This window comes from Pinus tabuliformis, chromosome J (genome assembly GCF_031772625.1).
Source record: "Pinus tabuliformis cultivar Carrire ecotype Pingquan chromosome J, CPIR1, whole genome shotgun sequence".
In the NCBI taxonomy this organism is placed as follows: domain Eukaryota; kingdom Viridiplantae; phylum Streptophyta; class Pinopsida; order Pinales; family Pinaceae; genus Pinus; species Pinus tabuliformis.
This window is the reverse complement of record NC_142295.1, coordinates 172,117,161-172,143,791: the sequence shown is the minus strand read 5'-3', so window position 1 is coordinate 172,143,791 and position 26,631 is coordinate 172,117,161. Positions and strand designations below refer to the sequence as shown.

General features: G+C 40.1%; 2 protein-coding genes across 2 annotated transcripts; one reads left to right on the top strand and one right to left on the bottom strand.

Moving 5' to 3' along the window:
* The first annotated feature begins 1,689 nt into the window (after window positions 1-1,689).
* LOC149226221 (uncharacterized) lies at window positions 1,690-2,076 on the top strand. Its single transcript, XM_089380138.1, has one exon. The coding sequence runs from the start codon at window positions 1,690-1,692 to the stop codon at window positions 2,074-2,076; it is 387 nt and encodes a 128-aa protein (XP_089236264.1).
* Window positions 2,077-15,224: 13,148 nt separating this feature from the next.
* Window positions 15,225-16,076, bottom strand: LOC149226220 (uncharacterized). The gene has a single exon (XM_089380137.1). The coding sequence runs from the start codon at window positions 16,074-16,076 to the stop codon at window positions 15,225-15,227; it is 852 nt and encodes a 283-aa protein (XP_089236263.1).
* Between the last annotated feature and the right edge of the window lie 10,555 nt (window positions 16,077-26,631).

Genomic DNA, 26,631 nt, shown 5'->3' with positions numbered 1-26,631 from the left:
CTATCTAATGCCTCTCCTATTTGGGGATGGCTCACCTTCTTCGAATGAAGATTCTAATCATGAAGCATCTTTTTCCTCCCTAATAGCAGATCATGGAGCTCCAAAAGCCAGGCCATCGGCAAGTAAATTCGTCAAAAAGATAGATGACATCCCTGAGATATCCTTACCCCCAACTCTCCCTCGAAAAGTAGCCATTTCTCTGGCTGAAAGGGGACTGGTTGGGCAGTTTACAGGTTTGTGGCCCTCCCCCAGAGCAGTCCAAAAATGGGTGGAGAGAAACTAGAGCGCCAACATACAAGGGAAAATCGCCATCAGGTTCTGTGGAAGGGGATACTATACATTTTTATTCGAATCTAAAGAAGATAGGAACCTCATTTTTAGGAATGGACCATACTTCATGGACTCGCGAGGCCTGTATCTGAATAGATGGTCTCCGGAATTTGACCCTGAGATGGACATCCCAAACACAGTGCCGGTCTGGGTCAGGCTACCGCATCTTCCTCTCCACTGCTGGGGCGATGAGTCAGTCAAAGCTATAGGGAACGCAGTAGGCAAGTATATTGATAGATGCGAACCAAAAGACAACATGCATGCTTGTGCCAGGATCTGCGTGGAAGTAGATTTGGGAAAAGGGCTTCCAGAGGCAATAAAACTCAAGGTGGATCAATGGACGCACATCCAGCAGCTGGACTATGAGCAAATTCCCTTCAAATGCAAGGTATGTCATGAGTATGGTCATTTTGGAAATAAGTGTAGCAAACTAAAGGATGTAGAGACAGTTGAGAATGCAGAAGCCCAAGAAAACAATTGGGAACAAGTGAAAAGGAAGAAAACTAGTAATAAACAAGCTACTCAGAACCCCAATCAAGCTCATGGAAATACTGCTACTTCCTCTAACCCCCCCATAAACTCAGCTCCTCCAGTTGAACCATCATCTAATCCCTTCGAACTCCTGGATGAAGATCCCCCATCCCCTCGTTCCCCTCCCCAGCCCAATGCTATTGTCAGTATCTCATCCCCACCCCTCAGTTTCTCGCCTCCCCCCCCTTCCATTGATAGAATCCTCACTAGAAATAAAGTCAAAGAAACAAACAATGCTCTGGAACAGCCAAAAAAAGCCGGGAGGAAATCCAACAAGGAACTTAGAGATGAGGCCGCAGCAAAGGATATGGCTATTGGCACCCAACAGCCAATGGACACCTTCCTCGGCAAACAGAAAGGAAGCAAGGAGAAAACGCAGAAGAAGGACAAGGTTGGGAACCACCACAAACCAAGTTAATAATGATCTTGGTCTCTTGGAACAGCAAGGGGTTGGGTTCTACTTTAAAACTCAATGCAACAAGAGATCTAATAAATCAAGAATAGTCAGACATATTAATGATCTAAGAGACTAAAATCAGCAACCAAGAGTTCCAAAATTTGATAGCATCACGAAAAAATTATGAAGGAATAGCCATAGACTCCAACGGGGCCTCAGGAGGCATTGGTACGTTGTGGAATAAATGGAACTGGAAAATTATCAGCCAAAAACTCAACAGCAATTGGGTCAGGACAGATTTAACAAAGAAGAACACAAACGTCAAATATACTGTTATAAACATCTACTCACCAAATCACTACAAAGACAAAGCTTTATGCTGGGAGTCACTAAAAGAAGAGGTACAAGATGTTCAGATAGATAATTTAGTCATGGGAGGTGATCTAAATCTGATACGGAATATAGAGGAAAAGTTGGGAGGTAGATACTTTGGCGATCCGTCAAGAGCAGCCTTGGAGGATATTATTGCTGAGCATAAGTTGCTTGATATCCCTCCTAGCAACGGGAAATTCACATGGTGCAACAAAAGAACGGGTGTTCACAACATAAAGGAAAGGCTTGACAGAATTTTGATCCAGGAGGATATAGCAGCAAGTTTTTCGTCCATCAAGAGCAAAATCGTGCATGCTTCGGCATCTGATCATAAGCCGGTTGTGCTTATCCTGGACAAGTGGGAAAATCAGGGCCCGATTCCATTCAAATATAGCAAAATTTGGGACATCAAGGAAAGCTTTAGGAACATAATAAAAGAAAGCTAGGATGCAGAGGTGTTGGGCTCCCCACAGTATGTTTGGGAAACCAAGCTTAAAAATGTGAGAGAAAAAATAAAAACGTGGGCCAGAGAAGAAGCTCTCAGGGACAAGAAAAAAAAACAGAGTTGCAAGAGACGCTGGAAAAGTGGAACAAAGAAAAAGAAAGTCAGCAAGCTACTGAACAAGACAAAGCCCATGAAACAGAAATGTTTTTGGCCCTCTACAAGCAAAATAGACATGAAGAGGAGGAACTCAAGCAAAAGTCCAGATGTCTTTGGATCCAAGCAGGGGACAAGAACACTGCTTTTTTCCACAACAACCTCAAGATTCGACGAGTGGGCAATCAAATTGACAAAATCCAAATGGAAGGACAGGAAATAAAGGGAAGAGAAGAAATAAAAGAGGCAGTGTATAACTATTTTAAAAACCTCCTCACAGCTAGGGAGTAGCAAGTGGACAGCGTTGATTTTCTTCAGCAAATTAGCAGCAAAGTTAGTGAACAGCAAAACAGTGAGCTTGAGAAGGAGGTAACAGTAGAGGAAATAAGGGAGGCTATTTGGAGCATGCACCTGGAAAAAGCTCCAGGCCCCGATGGATTCACCATTGCTTTCTACAAGAGCCATTGGGAGACAATTAAAAAAGATCTGGTCCGTATGATTAAGAATGTCTTCAAGAAACACAAAGTGGGGGAAAACACCAAAACTTCCCACTTGGCCTTCATCCCCAAAGAGCCTAATCCTATCTCCTTTGATAGATTCAGGCCAATTTCTCTATGCAACTCCTCATATAAAATCATCACTAAGATTTTGGCAAACCGATTAAAAAAAATCCTGCCTTGTATCATTTCAGAAAACCAAGGGGGCTTCATCCCAAAAAGGCAAATAACTGACAATGTGATCCTCATACAAGAAGCCATTCATAGTAGCATCCAAAACAATGAAAGAGGTATGGTCATAAAGTTGGACATGGCTAATGCTTTTGATCATGTTTGCCATCGCTTTCTTGTCGCAGCTCTTCAAAAGTTTGGTATCTCCCCAAAGTTTATTAGGATCATTGAAGCGTGCATCTCCAATCCATGGATTGCAACTTTAATTAATGGAAGGCCCAGCAGATATTTTCGCAGCACTAGAGGTTTAAGACAGGGATGCCCGCTCTCCCCTTTTCTTTACATCATTATGGCAGAAACGCTTAGTATACAGCTGGAGAACCAGAGAATCAAAAAGGAAATCACTGGTATCAGAATTGCTCGAGGGGTTAAAGAAATTAACCACTCTCTCTTCGCTGATGATACTCTCTTGATTGGGGGCGCCTCTAGTATTATTGCTAGAAGGTTCAAAAAGGTGTTAGATGACTTCTTAGCTGCCTCTGGAGGCCTTTTGAACAATAAAAAATGTAGAATATACACCTAGAATGTGCCAAACAATATCATGCAAAGGATCTCCCAAATCTTGGAAATCCCAGTTCAGCAAAAATGGAGTCATTTCATATATTTGGGGTTACCGTTGGCCAAAGAAGGGATTAAGACAGAGACCTGGAACAAACAAATCGAGAAAGTGAGAGGGAAAATCCAAAGCTGGGGAATGATGTGGTTAAACTTGGCTGGCAGAACCATCTTAATCAAAGCTCTCCTTTCGGCTTTGCCAATTTATCAGTTTGCTTTAACTTTGGCTCCAGCTAGCATTCACAAGCAAATGGAGCTTATAATCAGAGGCTTCCTTTGGCGGGGTGGGAGGCAGGACTCCAAAAAGTTCAGTTTGGTTCGGTGGGATCAAGTGACTCTTCCCTTCGAATATGGAGGCATCTCCATCCGCCTTCCAAACTTAACAAACAAGGCTCTTCGTATTAAGCTAGTCTAGCGCATGCTAAATGGGCAGGATCAGTGGTGGGGAGATGCCTTAGCCAGGAAATATCTCAACAGGCAGAGGTCCTCGCTGATAAATGAGCTGATTCTGGAGCGTCCTTGTACCCAAATCTGGAGGCTTATTAAAAAAACCATCCCTCACATTAAAGATCAATTCTCAAGAAATCCTGGAAACAGAGAAAACACTTCCATTTGGAATGACAAAATTATGGGGACAGCTCCTTTAAAAGGAACCACAATTTGAGAGATCTCCAAGTCTGGCTGGAGGAGAAGGGTATATCTTCCTTATTCTCCATCTCGGAGTGGGATGAAAATAGATGGATTGCTTGGAAAAAGCCCCCTCTACCAAATCGCCTTTCTGATCAGTGGGAAGAGTTGAAGGCTCTGCTCTATGGCTCAGCTCCGATAAATAAAAAGAGTAGGGACAGTTATATTTGGGATCCTAGCGGAGGAATTTACACTGTCAAATCTGGATACAACTTCCTCTGAAACCATAGCAACTATGATAATTGGAGCCTTTGGCCAGCTGTGTGGAAGAATGCTTGCCTTCCTAAAATCAAGTTTTTCGTTTGGACCCTGCTGAAAGGGAGGATTCTTACAGCTGAGAATTTGAGGAAAAAAGGCATTCATGGGCCTTCTATGTGTGTTCTTTGCCAAGAAGAAGAAGAGAGCACCCAGCACCTCTTTTTGAACTGTGCTATAGCTAGACAGTGCTGGAAGCAAATTATCAACCCCCTTGATTTGAATATTGACTCAATCGAGCAGTTGTCTCCTTTACACAAGAACTGGACTCATAGCTACCCTTATGCCAAGAAAAATAAGGCTGCCATCATGAGTGTCTGGAAGTGTCTCCCCTCCACTCTTTGCTAGCACATCTGGTTGGAAAGAAACAAGTGCATCTTCAAGGGAAAAAAACCTAGATCAGGTTCTATTCTAGCCAAAACTTGGGCCCAAATTGCGGAAATGATCAGCTCTAAAGGTGTGCCACCCACGGATCAAACCAGCTGGATACAAGTAGAAAAGGATTGGTACAACAAAATTCCCATGGATGGCCCAGTTAGAAATCATATACCAAAGACGTTTGGAAACAACCATAAAAATTGGAAGCTTGGGGGCAATGAAAGGGAAATAGAGGGTTGGATCAAAAATCAAAGAAGCTACATCCTCTTCTTTGATGGAGCCTCAAAGAACAACCCCGGAAGAGCTGGGGCAGGTGGACTTATCCTGGATCAGCAAGGTGAAATAGTTTCCATGTTTGAATGGGGGTTGGGGACTCTATCAAATAACAGGGCTGAGGCTTATGGTTTGCTTATGGGCACCAGCATCCTCACAAAGCTTCAGGCGAAGGATCCAATCATTATTGGAGATTCTGTTATTATAATAGCTGCAATGGAAGCTGGAAGAGATTTCAAAAATCAAGCCTTGAATAAAATTAAGCAAAGAATTAATGATAATGTTAACCTCCTTGGAAAAGTTGTCTACAAACATGTGTTAAGAGCTCATAATCAAGCTGCAGATGCCTTCACCAACAAGGCGGTGGACAGAGGGGTAGGGACAGCCAGAGAAAATCACGATGTCTATGACAAACCAATACCATAATCAACCCTCAAGGGTGATCTGGCCCATCATACAAGACCTGGGAAATTACAACATCCATTTTAAAAAAGGGGATATCAGTACAACGCAGATTCAGAAGGTGATCCTCCCTCATATGTCTGACATGAAAAACACAGAAAATCCGCCTAGAGCTGAGAGGAATATCTTCTGTGTTCAAAACTGTAGGCATTGTATCTTACTGTTGAATAATTCTCACCCTCAAGACAAGACAACAGTTGGTAAATGTCTCTTCAAGTCTAGGGGTTCTCATCTTGTCATGAATTGTCATGATATCACTGCCAGGATGGTTCACAAGGAGCTTCACATCAAGGATTATAAGAACCAACTTGGGATAAGGCTTCCACACAAGAAGACTCATCTCAGCAGCGATAGTAGAAAATTTCCAGGTCGCAGTGTTTGCCTAAGGTGGTCTCCGGGGAGTAACAACAGCCCCCTCCCTTCTCTGAGCGCGAGCAGAGGTAATTTGGTTCTATTTTTCTTATGGTTGTGCAATTTTTCAACTAACCTCCCGTTTGCTCCTGTGGTTCCAATTAGAATTGTGTACAGGGTGTCTCAAGTCTCTCCAGTTGTGCTCCATTTACCTGTGCTCAGTTCCTCTACCCGTCCCGGAATTTCTCTTAGCCTCCCTGTCACTCCTCCTCCTCTACTCTCATCAGATCTGTGGGTTCAGACACAGTGCTCACTCTTTTTGGCTGGCTCCTCTTTTTGTCTCATCCCTTCTCCCATAAGCCTCTACTCCCACAAGCAACAGCTTTAGCGAATCTCTAGTGATGGCCTGAGCTTCAAGAATCTCTCGGACAGTTACAGGCTCTTGAAACAGAGAGAAATTTTCCCCACGATACTGAGAAGTGTTGCCTCCCACCCAATCACGTACAAAAGTCTTCAGCACCAGAACATCAATAAGGATAAGGAGAGCATCTCCTCTGCCACCAATATGTCTGGCAATCCCCTGGAACAGATTGAGAATAATAATAGTTGTGCGCTCTGTCGGGCAAACTGCTTCATGATTGGGCGTTTCATCAAAACTCTTAACGAGCTTAGGGCGGAAATGGAAAATGAAAACAAATCCAAGAAGAAAAAGTTTGAGAAGCAGAAAGCTGAGATCGAAGGGCTTAAGGAGAAATGTCAGCATCTTGAAGAAGCTGTGAGCTTCATAAGGACTCTGAATCAAAGTGAGCAAGGTGAAGCCTCGACCAAGCTCAGCAACAAGAAGGATAAGCCCCCCGAGGATTCGATCAATCAGTTTTGGTGACCTCTTTGTCAATTTTTCTATGCTTTGTAAATTTTGTTTACTGTTAGGAGAGTTCGTCCGTCAATATAGTTACTATGTATTTTAATTCCTAAGAAGCAAGACCTATGATTTGGAGGATGGGACTGCGCTCCCCTTTTGCACGTCCCTCACCGATCTTCCCCTCTCTATATGTACTGGGACCTTGTCCCTCCACTGTTGTTTTATAATATAATAGTACCCGACCTTGTTAAAAAAAAAAGATTCAATTGTATATATCTAATTAATAATTGTAATACTATAAGAGCACTATGTCATGAGTATTATGGGGTAGATCATCATCATTATTTGGAAATGAGTTGTTTTTAATATAATTTTTTGGAAGTTTTTCTGGTCTAATTTTTCTAAAATCCGGTATTAATTTATTGAAATCACAAGTTTGATGGGTAACCCCTACACAATCGAAGTGCCCTAGGGGTTTTTCAGGGTGTTGAATCCATATATGCAGTCAAAAACCCAGTTTAAATAACACAAATCAAGATTCCACTTCAAATTTTTCTACCAATCAAGATTCCACCTCAAATAACCAGCTTAAATAACACAAATCAAGATTCCACTTCAAATTTTTCCACCGGATTCCAACACAGGAAAGTCCAAAATGTCCACTAAAGACAACTCTATTTAGAAATAAGATGTAAACGATGTCAGCCAATCCAATGTGAAAAATATATATTTAAATAATAAAAAGAATAGATAATAAAAGAGATTAAAGTTAAACTATTGCCAAAGTATAAAAACATTTGGTCAAAGTTAAATAATTATGCAATCAAAAAAGCCGATGGGTTGTCGCAGGTATAATACTAAATAATAAAATAAAATTTATAATTATAATTATAACTATAGTTAATTATAATTAATGATTAAAGCAATATAGATCCATCTTAATTCTAAATCCACCAAGACCCAAGATGGATCAATTTCTTGAGGTTGAAACTTCTTTTAGAGTGAAAAGAGATTTGATCTCTTTTGGCGCTTGGTAAATCCAAAGTTAAGAGGGATTTAGATTAGTTGACGATCTCTTTTGGCTCTTGGTAAATCCAAAGTTAAGACGGATTTAGATTAGTTGACAAATGGCATATAAAAATAATATTATTGATATTACAAGATGCATAATTCATTCGTTAAGTTGACATGTAATATTTAAAACAAAATATATATATATATATATATATTAACAACAACAAAATATATTAGTGTTAAAAAAAAAAAAAAAAAAATCAATATCTTTATTATTAGATAACATGATTTTATATAAAGGAAAATAAAGTAATTGATTTATTTTTTTCACTTTGGATTGTGAGGGAGATGTGTAATTTATTCCATTTTTAATGGAATTTTTTTTTTTATAAATGTGGATTATAAATCAAATATTTCAATATCAATGTTAAGTAAAAAAAAAATTAATATATATAGACAGAGAGAGATATTCTACTTCAAAATATGAGAGAGATTTGTAATTTCTTCCATGTTTAATATGGAGTTGACATGTAACATTTTAAACAATATTAATAACAATTCTCTCTATATGTGTGTGTTTTGTCTAACTATTCTATTTTTTTTTTTTTGTAATGCTTGGCAGGTCCATCCATTTTCTATTATATATATAAGGCAAATTTACACCACACAGATTTACCTAGTGGCCTCAACTCGCCCCGAAGGGAAACCGAGTCTGTTGGCCACCGGTCAGCATTATACACCATCCAAAAACAAAATTGCTTCAGTCTTTCTAGCAAGGCTAAATAGGTCTCAGTCTCATGTCCAAATACTATATAACTTCTAGCATAAACAACAGGAAATTTAAATGCTATTCGCATAAACAAAAACTAAGCATAGAGGAACTAATCCTTCTTGACATTCTGCTCCTCAGAGTCTGAGGCAACAGGAGCAGGATCTTCAACAGTTGCCTCTGGCATACCAAACAGCTCCACGATGTAGGGAATGTGTCGGTCGATACGATCCATTCTGATATCTTGTTTGTGCAACTGAAAGAGGATTTTCTCCATGTCTTTTTTGTAATTGGGCAGGCCCTGCAGTGTGACTGCCATCCCCACAGAGATTTGTTCCATTGCTTTACCAAGCAAACTTTTCATCAAGAAATACAGGTACAGGGTGTGTTTGAATTGCGTGATTCTACCTCTTGTGTTCCTTGGGTCAGGAACCATCGTCCTCCAGATTTCAATCTCGTCGTCTGGTTCCCTTTCCTGTTTTATCTCTTCTTCCCAGTCATCAATTAGCTTTCAGATACCTTCGTCAGTTTCATCCCTATAAGCCGCAGTTGCTTCTGCTATGAGGTGCTCAGCAGGCTTGCATCCCCTACGGCCTTCCATCGGGTTGGGTCTCTTGGCTGCCCGAGGAGCCGGACCCCTGTTTCCACGACCACGCCCGCATTTCGCTGGAGCCATGTCCTATTCGTTGATGCCATATAGACATTCAAACACCATTAGATCCTTGATTCCATTCACTTCAATCCATCTCGACTGGTCATACCTTGTTTCTCTGTGTTGCCTGGCCTGCATCAGGTTAAGGAATCCCTAAGGCCATAGGTGGCCTGGGTTATTGGGTTCCGAACTCGGGTCCCCAGTCTCTTCCCCGTGCCACTCCCCCTTACCGTGGCTCAGTTGCTGGTCACCCTCCTGCATTAGGAGCCAGGCTTTTAGGCCCATCTAGACCCAGGCTTTACAATTATTGGCATACCCACGTGTCCCTTCCTCAGCTAGCAGCGTCCTGTCATGGGAATTCTTGCCTCTCTACCAATTATACCCCCTAGGCTCCCTTTCTTCACTCGTTCTGCCATGCAAGTGCACATGCCAGGGCTTTCTCAGCGAATTGTTGGCGTTGCTGGTGTCCTGTCCCCCTACCCGCAGCTCTTGGTTACCTCTCTCGACATCACTAAACCCCCCCGACATGACATGCCTACTTTCCCCAATACCCCCAGACTGGGCTAACAGGTATGGACTTGTAGCTTGGCTCAACCCCATCAAATTTTTAGCTCAAAAGAAAAATGAATGACACGCAAAGCCGGGCCATGGCCCTCCCTTTCCTCCCCTGGTTTCTTCCTGACTAAGCTACACCCCATTGGGATGGCCCTTTGCCTCTCCCTTCCCCCAACAGAACCCCCACCAGTGCATGAAATTGCCGCAGGAATCCAACCAGAGCTTAGAAATTGACCAGGAGCGAGACCATACTACATACCAGAAAGTCGTCGCTAGCCCGCAAACACAGTTCCACCTCCTATCTTCCGCTCTGAGCTTCCTTCCTTCTCCTCTGCAGAAATCACTTACCTGGCACGTCGAATACCTTCTCTGTCTCCGCCACCCTGCCTTATCTCTCCCTCTGCCACCCTACCTACCCACATCCCATGCATTCATGAGTGAGGACACCGCACCCCCTGCCTTAAGCATGTGGGGGGCGGTTGTAATAAATGCTTTGGTACTGACCATGTCAAATCCATGTCTGTCACCGCTGACACCACGTCTCATCCCGATTGGGAGCTTGGGCTACCTGGATCCGATTCCCCTGGCTCTATCTGAGATCTTGTTCCAAGATTGCCTCCAAGGGTTCAAGGGTTGTATCCCTTGGTCTAACTGGCCATTATTTTTCCAGTCGATCCTGCTGATGGCTACACCCCCAATTAGCCAGGAAGTCAGCCCCTTGTTTCCATCTCTCTGGACATGTTTCACTTGAATGTAGTCAAATTTGGGGATGATTTCTCCTATCTCCTGGATCAGTCTTGCAGTTCTCCATCTCCGACTAAGTTTGTCCCACTTAGTTCCCTTGTTTAATTTTGCTAATGTATTAATTATCAAGCTTGAATCCCCTTCCACTTCTAGGTTTCTGTATCCCACTCTGATAGCGATTAGGAGGCCCTGTCTCACTACAGCAAACTCTGCCTCATTGTTGTTGGCGAACCCACAACTTTCTACATATATGAGACGGGTGTTGCCCTGGGAGTCTCTAAAGAGGCCCCCTAGGCCTGCTTCTCCCAGATTGCCTTTGGAAGCCCCATCAAAGTTGAGTTTGATGAACCCTTCTCCCAGTGGGGTGAAATGGGACCTCAAGCTCATGCCCACATTACTTAGCTTCCATGCTTTGTTGTCAATCATCCTTGGTGCTAGTTTTAGCTTTTGTAATATTCGACCTTCTTGGGGCGACACTTGCTAGTCCTTTGCATGCCATGGTTCTGCCAATATTGTTTCCATTATGTTCTGGACAATACCTTCCCATAATTTTTCCTGCGGGGTTGTTTTGTGCTTGAAAATTCTATGATTTCTCTCTTTCCATATGGCCCATAGGGTGAATCCAAGGCCTAGGTTCCAAGCCCTATTTACTACCGGATTGGAATAGATGTGGGTTCACCATAATAGGATTGTGCCTCTGATAGTGTTTTGGTCTCTATCCATCCTTTCAAAAATTCCCTGCATTTGTCTCCATTTCTGTTTCGCGAATGGGCAGTGGTTGAGGAGGTGTTCCATGTCTTCCTCGTTTTGGCGACATAGCCCGTACAAGGAGGGCCCTGGGAAGCCTCTTTTCTATAACTGATCCCATGTCAAAATTCGTCCTTTGTTGACCATCTAGAGGAAATGGGCTACCTTTGGCCACCACCCCCCGTTCTAGATCTTTTTCCATATTATGTCTTGTCCTTCCTCTTCCTGTCGGACTTGGATATCATAGGCTTCTCTTATAGTGAAGGTTCCCTTAGTAGTGTGACCCCATCTCAAAATGTTCAGGTCTTGGTGAATCGTTATCTACCTTGTCCTTAGTTCTCTATCTAGGTTGCCCCATTGATCTGTGTCTGCCGTATGTTCCCAGTCTTCTCTTGTCTTCCATCTTCGCCAACTTTCCTCCCCCTGCTCCTCCTTCCAGTACTGTCTCACTACCTGTGTATTGTTGTCTCTAATCTGCTGATATATTTCTTTGATTTCCTGTTTTTCCATCATTTTTCCTCGTTGCTGCCAAGCTTCCATCCAAAATCTAGTTGTTTTTCCATTACGGATCTCCCAGAAGGCATGTTGGTGGATAAGGTGTCTATTATTGGCCTCTAGATTCCAAATCGTCGAGCCCTTGGGAGGGTCTTGATATCTGAGGATGGCCTCTGGTCTCTCGGGCATATTATATTTGTGAGTCCATATTTTTTTCCATAGGTCAGTTCCCCCATTCATCCATCGCCACCATAGTTTGGCCCCCATGGTTTGGTTCAGGAGGTATGGGTCCCTTAGTCCTAGGCCTCCGTCCTCTTTTTTTTTGTGAGGCCCTGCCATGACACCAATGCCCATTTCCTAATCTGCTAAGCACCACCCCATAGGAATTTCTTGAAAATATCTACCATCTTGGCGCATGCACCTTTTGGGGCCGCCATTCCAGAAATTTGGTATATGGGGATCGACTGAAGAACTGCTTTGAGTAGCACTGTTCTACCCATAATATTTAAGGATTAGAAGGTCCAACACTTGAGTTTATCTTATAATTTTTGGATTATGTTTTGCCAGCAATTATTTCTTAGAGGATTATCTGATAGAGGCATACCCAGGTATTTAGAAGGCAGGTTGCCAGAGCTAAACCCAAGGATTCTTGCAAGGTAGGTCTTAACGTTTCTTTGGGTGTTGAAAAAGAAAATGCAGGATTTGTCGTTATTGATCTTGGTTCTCGAGGCTTCCGTGAAGGTGTTAAGGATATTTTATATGCTACGAGCTTCCCTCAGGGTGGCTTGGCAGAAGAGCATGATATCATCTACAAACTGTTGGTGGGTGATAGGCATGTCATTACCCCAGATTCTTAGCCCTTGAAGCTGGGAGGTGTGAACCTGTTGCTTTATATACCAGCCCAGCCCATCCACTGCTAGAATGAATAGGAAGGGTGAAATCGTGTCCCCCTGTCTTAGGCCACGAGAAGGGTTAAGGGTCTTAGTGGGGATTCCATTAAGAAAGATGGAGAAGACCAGAGAGGATATCATGGCTGAGATCCAGTTGATCCATCTTTGTGCAAAGCCATAGGCTTTAAGAATGCTCGTGAGGTAGCCCCAGCTAAGTCTGTCATAAGCTTTGGAAAGATCTAGTTTTATCATCATGCCCGAGAGCTTCTGGGTTTTGAGGGAATGGACTACCTCCTGGGATGAGATAAAGCCATCAAGGATTTGACGACCTTCAACAAAGCTTGTTTGTTTCGGGGAAATGAGACTGGGGAGAAGGGGTTTCAGGTGTTTGACAATTAGAGTAGCTATAATCTTGTAGATGACATTGCACAATGCAATTGGCTAGAATCCTTGAGGATCCTCAGATTTAGCTGTCTTAGGAATTAAAGTGATAAAAGTAGAGTTAAGGCTAGGACATACCTTTTGATTGCATCTTGATTCCTCCACTACCTCCAGGATGTCCTGTCCCATGAATGGCCAGGTAGCTTGGTAAAATTCCGCAGTGAATTCGTTTGGACCTGGGGTTTTATTCTTTGGCATTCCTTTCACTATTTCCTCTACTTCTTCTTTAGTTACAGCTCGCATTAGTGCCATATTTTGTTCATTCGATATCATTTTGGGAATTTTCTGTGTGATTCTTTGGATGGCTTCCGATCTATTGTCTGCACTCTCCATAAGTAGGTCTTTGAAATGGCTGACCAGAAGTCCTTCCATTTCTTCATGTTGTGTTTTACGTTGTCCTTCTACATCCTTGAGAGAGTAAATGTAGTTATGTTGTCGATGATGCACCATAGCTTTATGGAAGAATCTCGTGTTACGTTCTCCTTCCCTCAGCCACTGAACCCATGATTTTTGCTTCCACATGATTTCCTCCTGTTGTCTTCGTTCCTCTATCTAATTGATCAGTAACCCTTCTTCCCACACCAGGTCCTCAGATCTTCCATCTTTTATCATTTTTTGTTGGACATCTGCCATACGCTTGCTGAGTTCAATTTGGTCTTTGAGGATGTGACCGAACTCCTCCTTGTTCCACTTTTTCAGCCTCTTTTTTAGATCTTTAAGCTTCAGCTGGAATGTATGCATCCTATTCCGACCCTGTTGGGTGCTTTGTTTCCACCATTCCTCCATTTTTTAAGGATGTCTGGGTTCCTGAGCCAAAAGGATTCAAACCTAAACATACCTATTCTTAGGTAGATCTTTTAAGTCGACTTCCATGTAGACCAGCCAATGGTCCGACCCCATACTTGGGAGGATTGTTGCTTCTATGAATATATCTTTACTCATCAACTATTCTGAGTTTAGGAACCTATCTAGGTGGCTTTCTATTTGGTGTGCTCCTCCTCTCCTGTTGTTCCAGGTATAAATCTCGTTGTTTGTGTCTATATCCACTAGGCATAAATTAGTAATGGTTTCACTGAAGGCTGCCATATTTGAATATGCTCTTCTCATTCCTCCCTTTTTTTCACCTAGGGTTGTAATCATATTAAAATCCCCTCCTACTACCCATAGTCCGTCTGGGTAAAGATTCCTCAAGTCACTCAACTTTTGGAAGAAGGCTCCTCGTTCTCCAGGGAGATGCGGCCCATACACCCCTGAAAGCAGAGCCCATTCATTGGAGCCTAGATTGTGGAATTTGCCTGTGAGAATTCGTGGTATACTTACCCAGTCTTCAAACAACACTTCTGTCGGGTTCCAAAGTATCACCAATCCTCCTGCACTCCCATTTGCATCCTGGGCCATGACTTGGTATTTCGGCCTGAAGTTTTCCATTATGTCTTTTAGCTTTTTTTTGCTAATTTTAGTTTCTTGTATTATCATAATGTTGGGCTTATCCTTTTTCAATCTCTCCTTAAGGTATCTTTGTTTGCCTCTGTTGTTGAGGCCTCTAATGTTCCAGGTTGTAATAATCATTTCAACAGTTTGATCGATTGATGAAAAACCTCCGACAATGGCACTACTCTCCCCGAGTTCACCAGTAATTCCCCAACCATTTGTATGGATTCATTCAACGATTTCCTGCCTCTTTTTTCCCCCTTTTCCTTATGTTCCCGTCTCCTATCCTTGATTTGCTTGGGCCCCTAGTTGTTTAGGTTGGCTTATGATCGTTGTGCCCTTCTTATCTCTGTACCGCTGGAAGGTCTCTTTGTAGAGTTGTTTCTGATCTTCCGGGATGAATCGTTCATCCAAATGTCTCCATTCCTACAGTAGCCTTTTCATGACTTGTTCTTCTATACTTAGGTCATCCTTCTGGTTGTCTATCTCCATTAGGGTTTCCACCATTTGCATGTTATCCTCCGGTCCTTGCTCAACCTCAATCAACATTTTCTTCTTTTTTCCCCCTCTATTTCTTTGTCTTCCTGATTTTCTTTTGTCTGAGGCATGTCCCCTGTCTCCACCTCTAGATCTTCTTCCTGTAGGACCGAAAATCTGTTCTGCATCCTTTTCTCCTTCTCTGGTTGGTGTGTTTTGTGGTTCCCGACCTATCTCGGGGTTCTTTTCTTCCTTTGCACCTCTTTATACCCATCTCCTTCCGCTTTTTCCATCGGGTCACCCTTTCTTTCCCCCACCGACTGGTTGACTGGCTGGTTTAGGGAGTAAGCTCGGAAGAGGTGGCTGTATTCATGGCATCTGCAACACCAAGCCGGAATGTGCTCATAGTCGATCAGTTGTGGCCATACCTCATCATGATACTCCAGCTCTATGTAGTCTGGAAGTGGCTCTGTTATATTCATGTAGACACAAATTCTGGCATAGGAAGTGTAGCGGCCTTTCCTTGTCGAGTCTGCTACCTTTACGAAGGTGCCAATCAAGTTTCCAATGCCTTCTAGTATCTCAGGGTCCCAGAAGTCCATTGGTAGGCCGAAGAGTCGAACCCATATTGGGGCAGCTAGAAGTTTCTCCTGGTCCAGGTTGTAGCATTCTTCCCAATGCCTGATGAAGAGGTCAACATTGTTGAAGAAGTATGGACCATCTTCAAATATCCTTTCTTTGTCTTCCAGGTTTGAGAAGATCACTGTGAAGAACCCTTTTGCTCCCAACTTGAGATCTCTGAGCCCTTTTGGCTGCCATTGGTGTTGGATCCATTTTATCAATTCTTTTTTGGTTGGCCATGCCCCTATAAATTTGCAGATGAGAGCATGGTCCTTCATGTACCTTCTGTATTCTTCCAGCTTGTTGTTCGGGATGACAAATCTGGGTTTTTTTTGCAGCCCTTGGTAGACATCTCCCTCCCAATCCTGCCTGCCATTTGGCGCCCAAAACCGGGATCCCTTTACCTTTTCCCCCATTCCCACCTGCAGCGTCGTATTGGCTTGATTCGCCTGCTGCAACATTCCTGTAGGAGGGGATCTCTCCCCCCCCTGTCATGCCGCTCATCCCTTCTCAACCGTTGTCATAGTCCAGGTGCAGCCTTTGTTTGGTTTTTGCTATTGCAGGTTGTCAGGGCAGGGTCACGAACCCCTGAAACCCTAACCGACCACCTTCCTTGTTCACTTTGCCATCGCTTCAGCTCCTTTTATTTATTTATTTATTTATTCATTTTTTGGAATTTTAGTTAGAATCCAGTGAAACAATTTTTTGTCAGATTGTGTTTCTTTGTTATTTAATATCCATTTTTTAACGCATAAAGGGTTTCAGCACCATGAAAACCTTTGGGTCACTCAAATTGCGTAGAAATACCTAGATCCATCTTAACTATGGATCTATCAAGAGGGATCAAATATCTTGAGGTGTGAACCTCCATTTTGAGTGCAAAACATGATGAAAGTTTTGCACCTCTAGAGTTCTCAGGCGCTTGATAGATCCATAGTTAAGATGGATCTAGGTTGGTTTAATTTTTGTTAATAAAGTGTAAAGTCAAAATGATATAATTTTCATATTTAAATATATGATATGGAAAAAATTATTATAGTAATTTTTAAAAGATTACTCACTAAAACACAAAACAACACTTACAAATTTTGATTTTTCATCTAATTGGACAAATTTAACTAGAGTCTTCCCTCCTTTAAACAATTTATATACCACATGAATACCATGGGTTCTCATAAACTTGAAACTATCCAACAAAAATTAATAAAAATTCATATGAATTCAAAAGTGATATAAAATTTAAAAAAAAAAAAAAAAAAAAGAAAAAAAAGACAATTGAGCTAATATATATTTTGCTAAAATGTGGCTAATTATTATTTTTTAAATTTAAATTAAATTAAATTTTAAATTTATTGCAATATTGACTTAGTCAAAACATCACATAACGTACTATTTTTTTTTCGTTCTTCTTGTGGGTTCAAATTTTCTTGATCTTACTCTTCTTTTGCAGGATATCAGCGTCGGCAGCGTCCATGAACATTTACAAACATCGACTTGCATCTCTCGAAGAATTTAGCTTGAAACTTTTCCATTTGATTCATCCTCTTCACCTTTTTTTTTTTAACTCTATAGGTTTGAACCGCCTCCATTGGCTATTGTTGTCACCCAACCAAATCAATGAGGTAATAACGCCAAATGTTGTATACCTTCAATATGCAGGGACACCATATGTTATAAGCCTACAATATGCAAGAACATGCTACATCTTGGGAACAATAAGAACACACATAAACATACACAAAGAACAATAGAATTGGGAAGGAATTCCAACCATGTTTCTATTAGACTTAGTGTATATTTATACATGAGATATGTGGTTGGAGCGGTTGTACTTACTCTCAACCACCCATTCACTTTACCTTATACATTTACCGAATATTACTGACATTTACATAGTACATAATATATGATGACAAACATAGGCCTAAGAGGTCCCTCAACAAATGGGCAACTAGCAACCTCCCCAGATATATGCAACAACCTGCAAGACACATATATCAGCAACTCATAGTTCAACTTAGGACCATGATAACATAATATTATAATATCTCTTCCACACTAGGATGGAAAGCAGATCTCGGCGCAATTTATAGATTAAACTTTATGCAACAACCTACAAGACACATATATCAGAAACTCATAGTTCAACCTAGGACCATGATAACATAATATGATAACATCTCTTCCATACTAGAATGGAAAGCAAATCTTGACGCAATCTACAGATTAAACTTTTGATTCCAACAAATTTCTCTTCTATTACAAGAAACTTTCACCAGAAAATATGCCTGATAAACCTCCAAAACATAAAACAATTAGACTAAGACTATATAATATATCTAGAGATGGATAATTAGAATCTCACGTTTATATATATATATATATATATATATATATATATATATATATATATATATATATATATATATATAGATATATAAACAATGTAAACTTTGAAACGAGAAATGTAAACTCAAAACGAGAACTCTGGCCAAAAAGCCCCCAAAAAACATGAAAAACGGCCCAAAAACAAAAGGTGTGTATTCCGGAACGATGTTTTATTTTTTTTAGGGTTAGTTTTCAACATTTTTAAAAAAGGGTAGTAAAAAACAATTTTTTGTGCAAAATAAATGAAAACACACACTGAAAACGAAAATGTTGTTGGTAGAATAACGATTTTCTTTTTTAGGTACAATTCAACATTTTTTAGTAACGGCGTTAAAGGTAATTTTATGGGATTCGAAACACATTAAAATTCCAACAATTTTCATCCATGTCGTTAAACATATAATATCATGACACTAAAAATCCCTAAAATTCTAATTGTTTTCAACCATAGCATTAAAAAATAATAAATAAATAAGTAAAATTGACAATTTTTCAACCATAGAATTAAATTTTTTTAAGTTTTGAACATATTTCAACCATGACATTATGAACAAATTATATGACTAAATTAATCAAAAGATCAATACTTGTAGATTGAATGAAAAATAAATTATTTCTCTAAGTTATTGTTGCATTGTGGATATTCTAAACAAATGAATTCATCATAATTAAAACATATAATCCAACAAACATAAAAATTACTCATAACTTCATGTAAGATCATATGGAAGTTAAACTATCTATTCAAACATCATTTATATAAATTGTCTTAGACCATTATTCAAAACGACTCATATATTCTTGCACACCATCAGAATTCACATCTTCAGATGAATGACTAGATGAAGATTAATATGTTCTATATTCTTCTCTTTCATCAACTAGTGCCCCATCTGAGTCAACATGCATGCCCACCATTTCAAGTTTCTAGATCTACGACTGGGTTCAGTGGACTCCCATCTCAACACAGTTTCTCCTGGTAGCAACCTCTTTAGAATCTCTATCGTCTTGAAGCAAAGAGTTCCTCTCTTTGTTAAATTCAAGTCATAAACAAGTATGTCAACATCCTCCAATTTTAAGAGGCCTGTTTAGCGATGATTTATATTTGTACCCTTTCTTTTTTTTTCTTCTTTCTGCCAATTTTTTTTATTAACTACCATCTGTGGCTTGTACACACCATTGAATGGGTGTGCATTTGTGGAATACCAATGTACTTCAACAAATGCAACTTCTTCATTTTCTGTAAAGACCTTTATAACCTTGGTAATCCAGAATGGATAGACATGTGCAACTCCATATTCTAACACTGCGATCATGCAACCCTCCTTAATATCATGTATTGAACTCCTGTAAATGTCTTCCATGGCTTCACGTTGTGCATGAGATCTTCTGGAACCAATATACATTTCTCTTTCCTCTACTTGTGAAGAATTAATAATACCTTGAGATTGTTGTTGTTCAACAATATTTCTTTCCTCATTTTTACTTGACACATTTTGTGGCCAAATAAATGGAGTCTTCAAAAGTATATGTTCATTTGTTGATCTTGAAATGATATCGCTCTGATTATTGAAAAAAGACTCCTGCCAAACTGAATCAACAACATCAAAGTACTCATATGTATATCTAATAGATTTTTTAATTTCTTCTAGGCATTCAGAATAACTTATATCTCTCTTTCACCTTCGTGCATTATGAACTTCAACAACTGATTGTGATAACAATATATTTGATGCAAATATTGGATGATCTGGAATGAACTTTAAAAATGCCAAACCTGATGACGACGCCCATTCTGCAGTAGTTGAATACTTCTTGCCCCATATAAGTGTTTTCTCATCAATTTTTTTGATATGAAATTGATGTTGAAAGCTAATGTCATTAAGTTGTTCAATGCATTTCTCCTCACCATGCGATCCTAGAATAAACCTTCGCATGTCAATAGTTTCCTCCAACACATGAAAAATGGGCTCTGGCATGTATTATTTCTTAATACCTTCAATTAATGATGGAAAGCTCCCAACATCCTTCCTCCTCAATGTTACTGAAAAATGACTGAAAATCTTATCAATATGGTCATGGGTGTGCCCAACATGAAGGAAACCAACCTTTACCTTCTGAAAATTTCCTAATTCAACAAGCATGTTTAGATATCTAAAAACAATTTGATTTTTGTTTTCAAGACAAGTGTTGTCCAATTGTAGATACAAAACTTCAGGAAGATTACCAGACCAATGAGAAAGCACATCATGAATTATGGTTATTGTTAGATTTGCATCGTTATGAATATTTGGAGCTGTGAAGTAAACCATTTGCGACATTTTCCCATTGAATACAATATAACCGACCAAGTGAAACTGAATAAAATTTTCCTCCTGTAAATTTTTTGGTGTGTGAACAAAATGTGGTAGCAGTGTTTTCTTTTGGTCCATACCATCAACTATCAAACCCAAATATTTATTTGGATAATCATAACACTTCTTTCGATGCTTGTACAAATTTTTCCTTTCACTTGTTTGTTGTTCATGATGCTCTTGAAGTGCTTTGACAATGGAATCTACACATAACATAAGAGAAAACTATTAATAAATACATTTTCGTAGTTGATAACTATACAATTCTAAAAAATAATGTTATGAATGCTTACCTCTTTCTGCCCCTTGACATTTATCCCTTTTTTATTTAAGAGAAGCACGTGTACAACAAACCCCCATCATTGTCTTCTTAGGAATATGGACATTTTTGAATTTTTCCTCCATATCTTCACAAAATATTGATATGTAATAAAACTACCATCTCCTTCAACACCTTCTGCATATTCTTTGTGTAAGTTATAAATTTCTCGTCTTGAGAAATTATCTGGAATATATATTATGTTTCTATTTGGCATACACTCTCCATGATTTGAAAAGAATTCTTGCATCCATGACATTGCAGTATTTTCTAATGGCCCAAACTCTCGTCTATGACATACTTCTACATAAAATGTGGGATCTTTTTCCAAATTTTCTTGGATTCTTGACAGATGAAAATTACCAATTGAATGAAACATTTTGAAGCCCTTTCTACAGAGTAATAAAGATCCAATATGATAATCATAACTTGACAATGTAGACTGCATGTACTCCACTAAATATGGATTTTGCATGCTTTTATTCATTGATAAATATCTCTTCCTTTTCTTCAATGCAAACTTGAAATCCATATGTTTCAAGCAATCCTTTTGACAACATTCACTTGAAATGAGATCACTGATAGAACTTCTTCTCGTGACATATTTTTCCCTACCCCTTTTATAACTACAACATCTTGGATTGATACAAAAAGGTCTACTCCTACTCCTAGATACAATATTTGTTGGCAATGTATCTATCATGTCATCATCCTCTGTATAAGCATTTTCATCATTAAGAGGAATATTATCCTCACTATGATCATTCTGAACATAGTTAGCAAATTCATCACCATCATTGCTTGAAAAATATTCATTACCATCCTCAGTTGCATGAAAATTTTCACTGCCATTATTTGTGTTTTTGAAATATTAACTTGGAGGATATTCTTCATTATCTTCATCTCTCCCTTTGTCAGTGTTACCCTCATAGTCCTTGGAATTAGGAATAAGTGGAAATTTTGAGTCTCCATTTACTGGAAATTCTTCATCCTACGCTTTGACAATGTTGTTCTCATAATCCTTAGGATTATGACTAAGTAGAAAATGTGACTCTCTATTTACTGGAAATTCTTAATCTTGCCCTTCATCACTGTTGTTCTCATAGTCCTTAGGATTAAGACTAAGTTGAAAATGTGACTCTCTATTTACTGAAAATTATTGATCTTGCCCTTCACCACTGTTGATCTCATAGTCCTTAGGATTAGGACTAAGTGGAAAATGTGACTCTCTATTTAGTGGAAATTCTTCATCTTTCCCTTTGTCACTACTGCTCTCATAGTCCTTAGGATTACGACTAAGTGGAAAATGTGAATCTCAATTTATTGGAAATTTTTCATACCGACCTTTGTTACTGTTGCTCTCATAGTCCATAGGAATGGGACTAAGTGGAAAATGTGACTCTCTATTTATTTGAAATTCTTCATCTTGTCCTTCACCAGTGTTTCTTTCATAGTCCTTAGGATTAGGACTAAGTGGAAAATATGAATCTCTATTCATAGTGAAAGAATTTTCGTTATATTCATCAATATGAATAGAGTTGTTATGCGATGAAGATGTCGATGCTTCATAAAGAGAAACTTCACTACGAGAAGAATCCATGACTTTCAAAGAGAAGATGTTGAATGATACAAATGCACTCTCTCCCAATGACAACATATAGCTTAAAGAATGAAAATTTCCCTCCAAAGTCCCCCCCCCCCCCAAAAAAAAATTCCGCCGAAAATTTTCCCTTCAAAATTTTCTTCTAAAATTTATTTGAAAACATTCTACCAAAATTTTCTCTTGAAAATTTTGTCCATAATTTCCATTCAAATTTCCACAAAATTTTTGTTTGATACATTCCTTCAAAATCAAACTAAATCTTTTACTTAAATAATATAGCATTTACTGATTTTTTTCAATTACGATTTTTTTGCTTCCCTTTTGCATATTGAAATTTTTTATGAAAAAATTATGTGGGAGTGGAACCTGAACGAGGATCGAAGTTGAAGGTAGGGTTTTGCATTAAGGTTCCATGGCGGAACGCGCAATGAGGAGCGCCGCTCCCTCCTACAGTCAGGTAGTCACAGAAGGAGGCAAGGAAGCAGGAGGGAAGCATTTCAAAAAACCGCCGAAAAAGATTTCAGAAGCAAAAGGCAAGGAGACAGTTGGAAGAAACCAATCCCAGGTCAGTAAGGGAATCAACAGGAAACAAGTAAAGAAATGGGGAAGGGAGACGGTAGCGGAAAAATTACTTCCACAAGAACCAAGGGAGTCTGCAAACCCAAATCGAGCATCATTCCCCGGGTCATATTGAGTGATCCAGCGATTCAAGCACACAGGGATCATATGAAAGAACATGCGATTATCTGCAAGTTCATGGGGTTATGGCCAACGGAAAGGGAATTACACATCTGGATTAGAAGCCATTGGAAGCCAAAGGGAGAAATACATTTACATCTGGGTTCTAAGGGCTTCTTCATGGTAGTGTTCGCGAACCTAGAGGACAAAGACAGAGTGTTTGAAGGGGGGTCATATTTCTATGCTGCGGCAGGACTCTACATGCGACCATGGATGATGAACTTTGTCCCAGAACGTGAAACATTTACATCTGTACCAGTTTGGATCAGAATATACTCACTACCTCTGGATTACTGGCTACCAGAATCTTTGAAAACCATAGGCAACAAGCTGGGGAATTTTCTAAAGATATTAGAGGCAACTCTCAAAGGTAAATATACCTCCTTTACCCGAATATGTGTGGAAATGGATCTATCTGGAGCCCTTCCGGAAACAATAATTTTAGAGGTATATGATGAAGAGTGGGTGCAAATGGTGGACTATGAGCACATACCTTTTAGGTGCTGTAAATGTCATGAGCATGGCCATCTATTTAGAGACTGCCCAACAAACAGTATGGAAGGCAATGGGAAAACCTCTTTGGATAGAGATCACAAGGGTTTTACCAAGGTGGGGGCCAAAGGGAAAGGGGGTAAACGGCCACACAAGAAAAGTAGTGAAGACAGAAATACAAGACACAATAGTTTCAAAATCCTAGAGGAAGTAGAGGAGAATGTGGAGATAGTCCAGGACAGGGAGAACGCATCCAAGGAGCAGGAAACGGAAGCTGAAATGGAGGATATCACAATAAACAACCAGCTGAAGGAGGATCTTCCAAGCGGCATGGAAATCAGTAAAGACTATGAGATGACTCCAAGTGAAGTAGGAACAAAGGACCGTGAACTTCAGGATATTCTAGACAGGGAAAATATGGATCTAGAACTATTTCTGGAACAAGGCAGGAACAAAGGAGTGGACTCCTTGCCAAAAGAAGACTAGGATCGAGTTCAACAGATCTTTATATGGAGGGCACAATCGAAGGGAACTGGTGTCAAGAGAAACCACAAAAGCCAGGTGCAGAGTGGGGTTAAAATGATGGAGAACTTACAGGCAAAATCTCCAAAGAACTCAAGAAGGAAAAGAGGAAGAAAAAGACAGAATGAACTGCTAAACGAATGTGGAAAACTACTTATCAACTCAAGTAAGATGAAAGATCTTACCAGCTATTCCTTTACCAACCTTTCTTAATGAAGCTCACAACTTGGAACATTAGAGGCTTAGGTAGTAGAAGGAAACAAAGGAATCTGAGTAACAGAATAAAAGAAGAAAAACCAGATATGATCTTTGTTCAGGAGACCAAATGTTCAATGGAGAAAATAAGAGAAATTCATAATAAATGGTTAATCAAGTATGAGTATTTAGAGGTTAAGGCAAACAACTCGGCAGGTGGGATTCTCACGTTGTGGGATCCACAAAAATTTGGAATCCTGGATGCTCTATCTTTGGTGTGCAATCCTGTAGGTGATAAAGAGATATACATGATAACAAATGTTTATGGACCTCAAAAGCAAGCGGATAAACTCAAGCTTCTTACCTCCCTGGAAGATCTAAGAGCACGATATCCCAATATGCCTTGGATAGTTGCAGGTGATTTCAATATGATAAGATCTCTTTCGGAAAAAAAAGGAGGCACCAGACAACTAGGCAGAGACTCTGAAGCCTTCCAAGATTTCATCATGAACATGGGACTAGTGGACACCGAGACAATAAATGGAACCTTCACGTGGAATAACAAAAGGGGAGGGGCTTCTCAAGTGGCTTCAAAACTTGATAGATTTATCGTTTCTGAGGATCTCCTCCTCATAGGACCAGCCATCACAGCGTCCATTCTGCCCTTTGGGGGTTCGGATCATTGGCCAGTTCAGCTAGAAGCTACCTTTATGGGCACTCCGAGGAACAAGCCCTTCAGATTCGAGAATGCCTGGCTCTCACACCCCAAATTCACCAGTAACATTGACAAATGGTGGAAAGAGGATCTGAATATTCAGGGCACTAAAATGTACATGCTCCAGCAGAGACTGAAATATATTAAATCCAAACTTAAAGCTTGGAAAAAAAAGGAATTTGGCGATATTCTCAAGGCTAGAATTGAGACTGAACAGAAACTCCAAGATATCAATCAGATCAATATCACAGAGGGCTTCAATGAAGAGAGGCAGAATTTAACTAACTCTTTGCAGGAAGAATGGGAGGATCGATGCTTACAAGAGGAAACTTTCTGGAGACAGAAATCCAGGATTCAATGGATCAAAGAGGGAGAAAGAAATGCTAAAGTCTTCCACAAGTCCACAATGGCCCACAGGGCACATAATAGAATCACAAAGATTAAGGATTCTGAGGGGGTTGAGCTTGTCTCCCACAAGGAAATGGAATCAAATCTAGTACAACACTTCTCTAATATTGCAAAGGAGCCAATGGAGGATAGATCTAGGTTCATTGATCAGTTCACCCAATATATTCCCAAGTTGGTCACTAGAGAGGACAATCATAATCTCAATAGGCTAGTCTCGGAAGAGGAGGTCAGTGAGGTGATCAAGGAAATGCAAAGTGGAAAAGCACTAGGCCCGGATGGATTCAATGTTGATTTCTTCAAAGCATGCTGGGATATAGTCAAACAGGACATCCTCGAGGTTGTGGAGGACTCAAGAAAAAACAAAAAGGTTCTGAAAGCACTCAATGCTTCCTTCATAGCTTTAATCCCCAAAAAGGAAAATGCTATGACTCCGGATGGATTTAGACCCATATCCCTATGTAATGTGGTGTATAAAATCATCTCCAAAGTGATAGCCAACAGAAGCCCCTACTACCTTCCCTCATCTCGGAAGAGCAAACAGGCTATGTGGAGGGACGACAAATTCTCAACAACATCATCCAAGTACATGAGGTGGTACACTCTCTCAAAAGCAACAAGCAAGCAGGCATGATTATTCAGTTGGACATTGCGAAAGCCTATGACAAACTCAGCTGGTCTTATATCAGAGCTACTCTGAAAGCATATGGCTTTGACCAGAATTGGATAAGATGGGTTATGGCACTAGTCACCACAACCAGTTTTTCCATTCTGCTTAATGGAGCTCCTTCAAATACCTTCACACCTTCCAGAGGGCTCAGACAAGGCGATCCGCTCTCCCCTTTCCTCTTTGTCCTCATGATGGAAGGGCTAGGTAGGGCAATCAAAATGGCTAATGTTGAAGGTTGAATTTAGGGGATCAAGCTCACCCCGGATGGAGAGGCTAACACTCATCAACAATTTGTGGATGATACTATGCTGCAAGGCATACCCACAGTCAGGGAAGCTAGGGCAATCAAAGATATCTTAAACGAATTTTCTATGGCAGCAGGTACAAAGGTAAGCCTAAACAAGTCCAAAGTTTTTTTCTTTAACACTAATATTGCTATACAGAGAAATATTACCAGGATTCTTGGTTTTCAAAGGGAACAGTTGCCCTCGAAATATCTTGGCATTCCTCTTACTGATAAACCTCTCAGCAAGAAAATATGGGAACCAATTTTAAATAAACTTCAGGACAAAATCAGAAAATGGACATGCAGATCCTTAAACTTAGCAGGGCGAC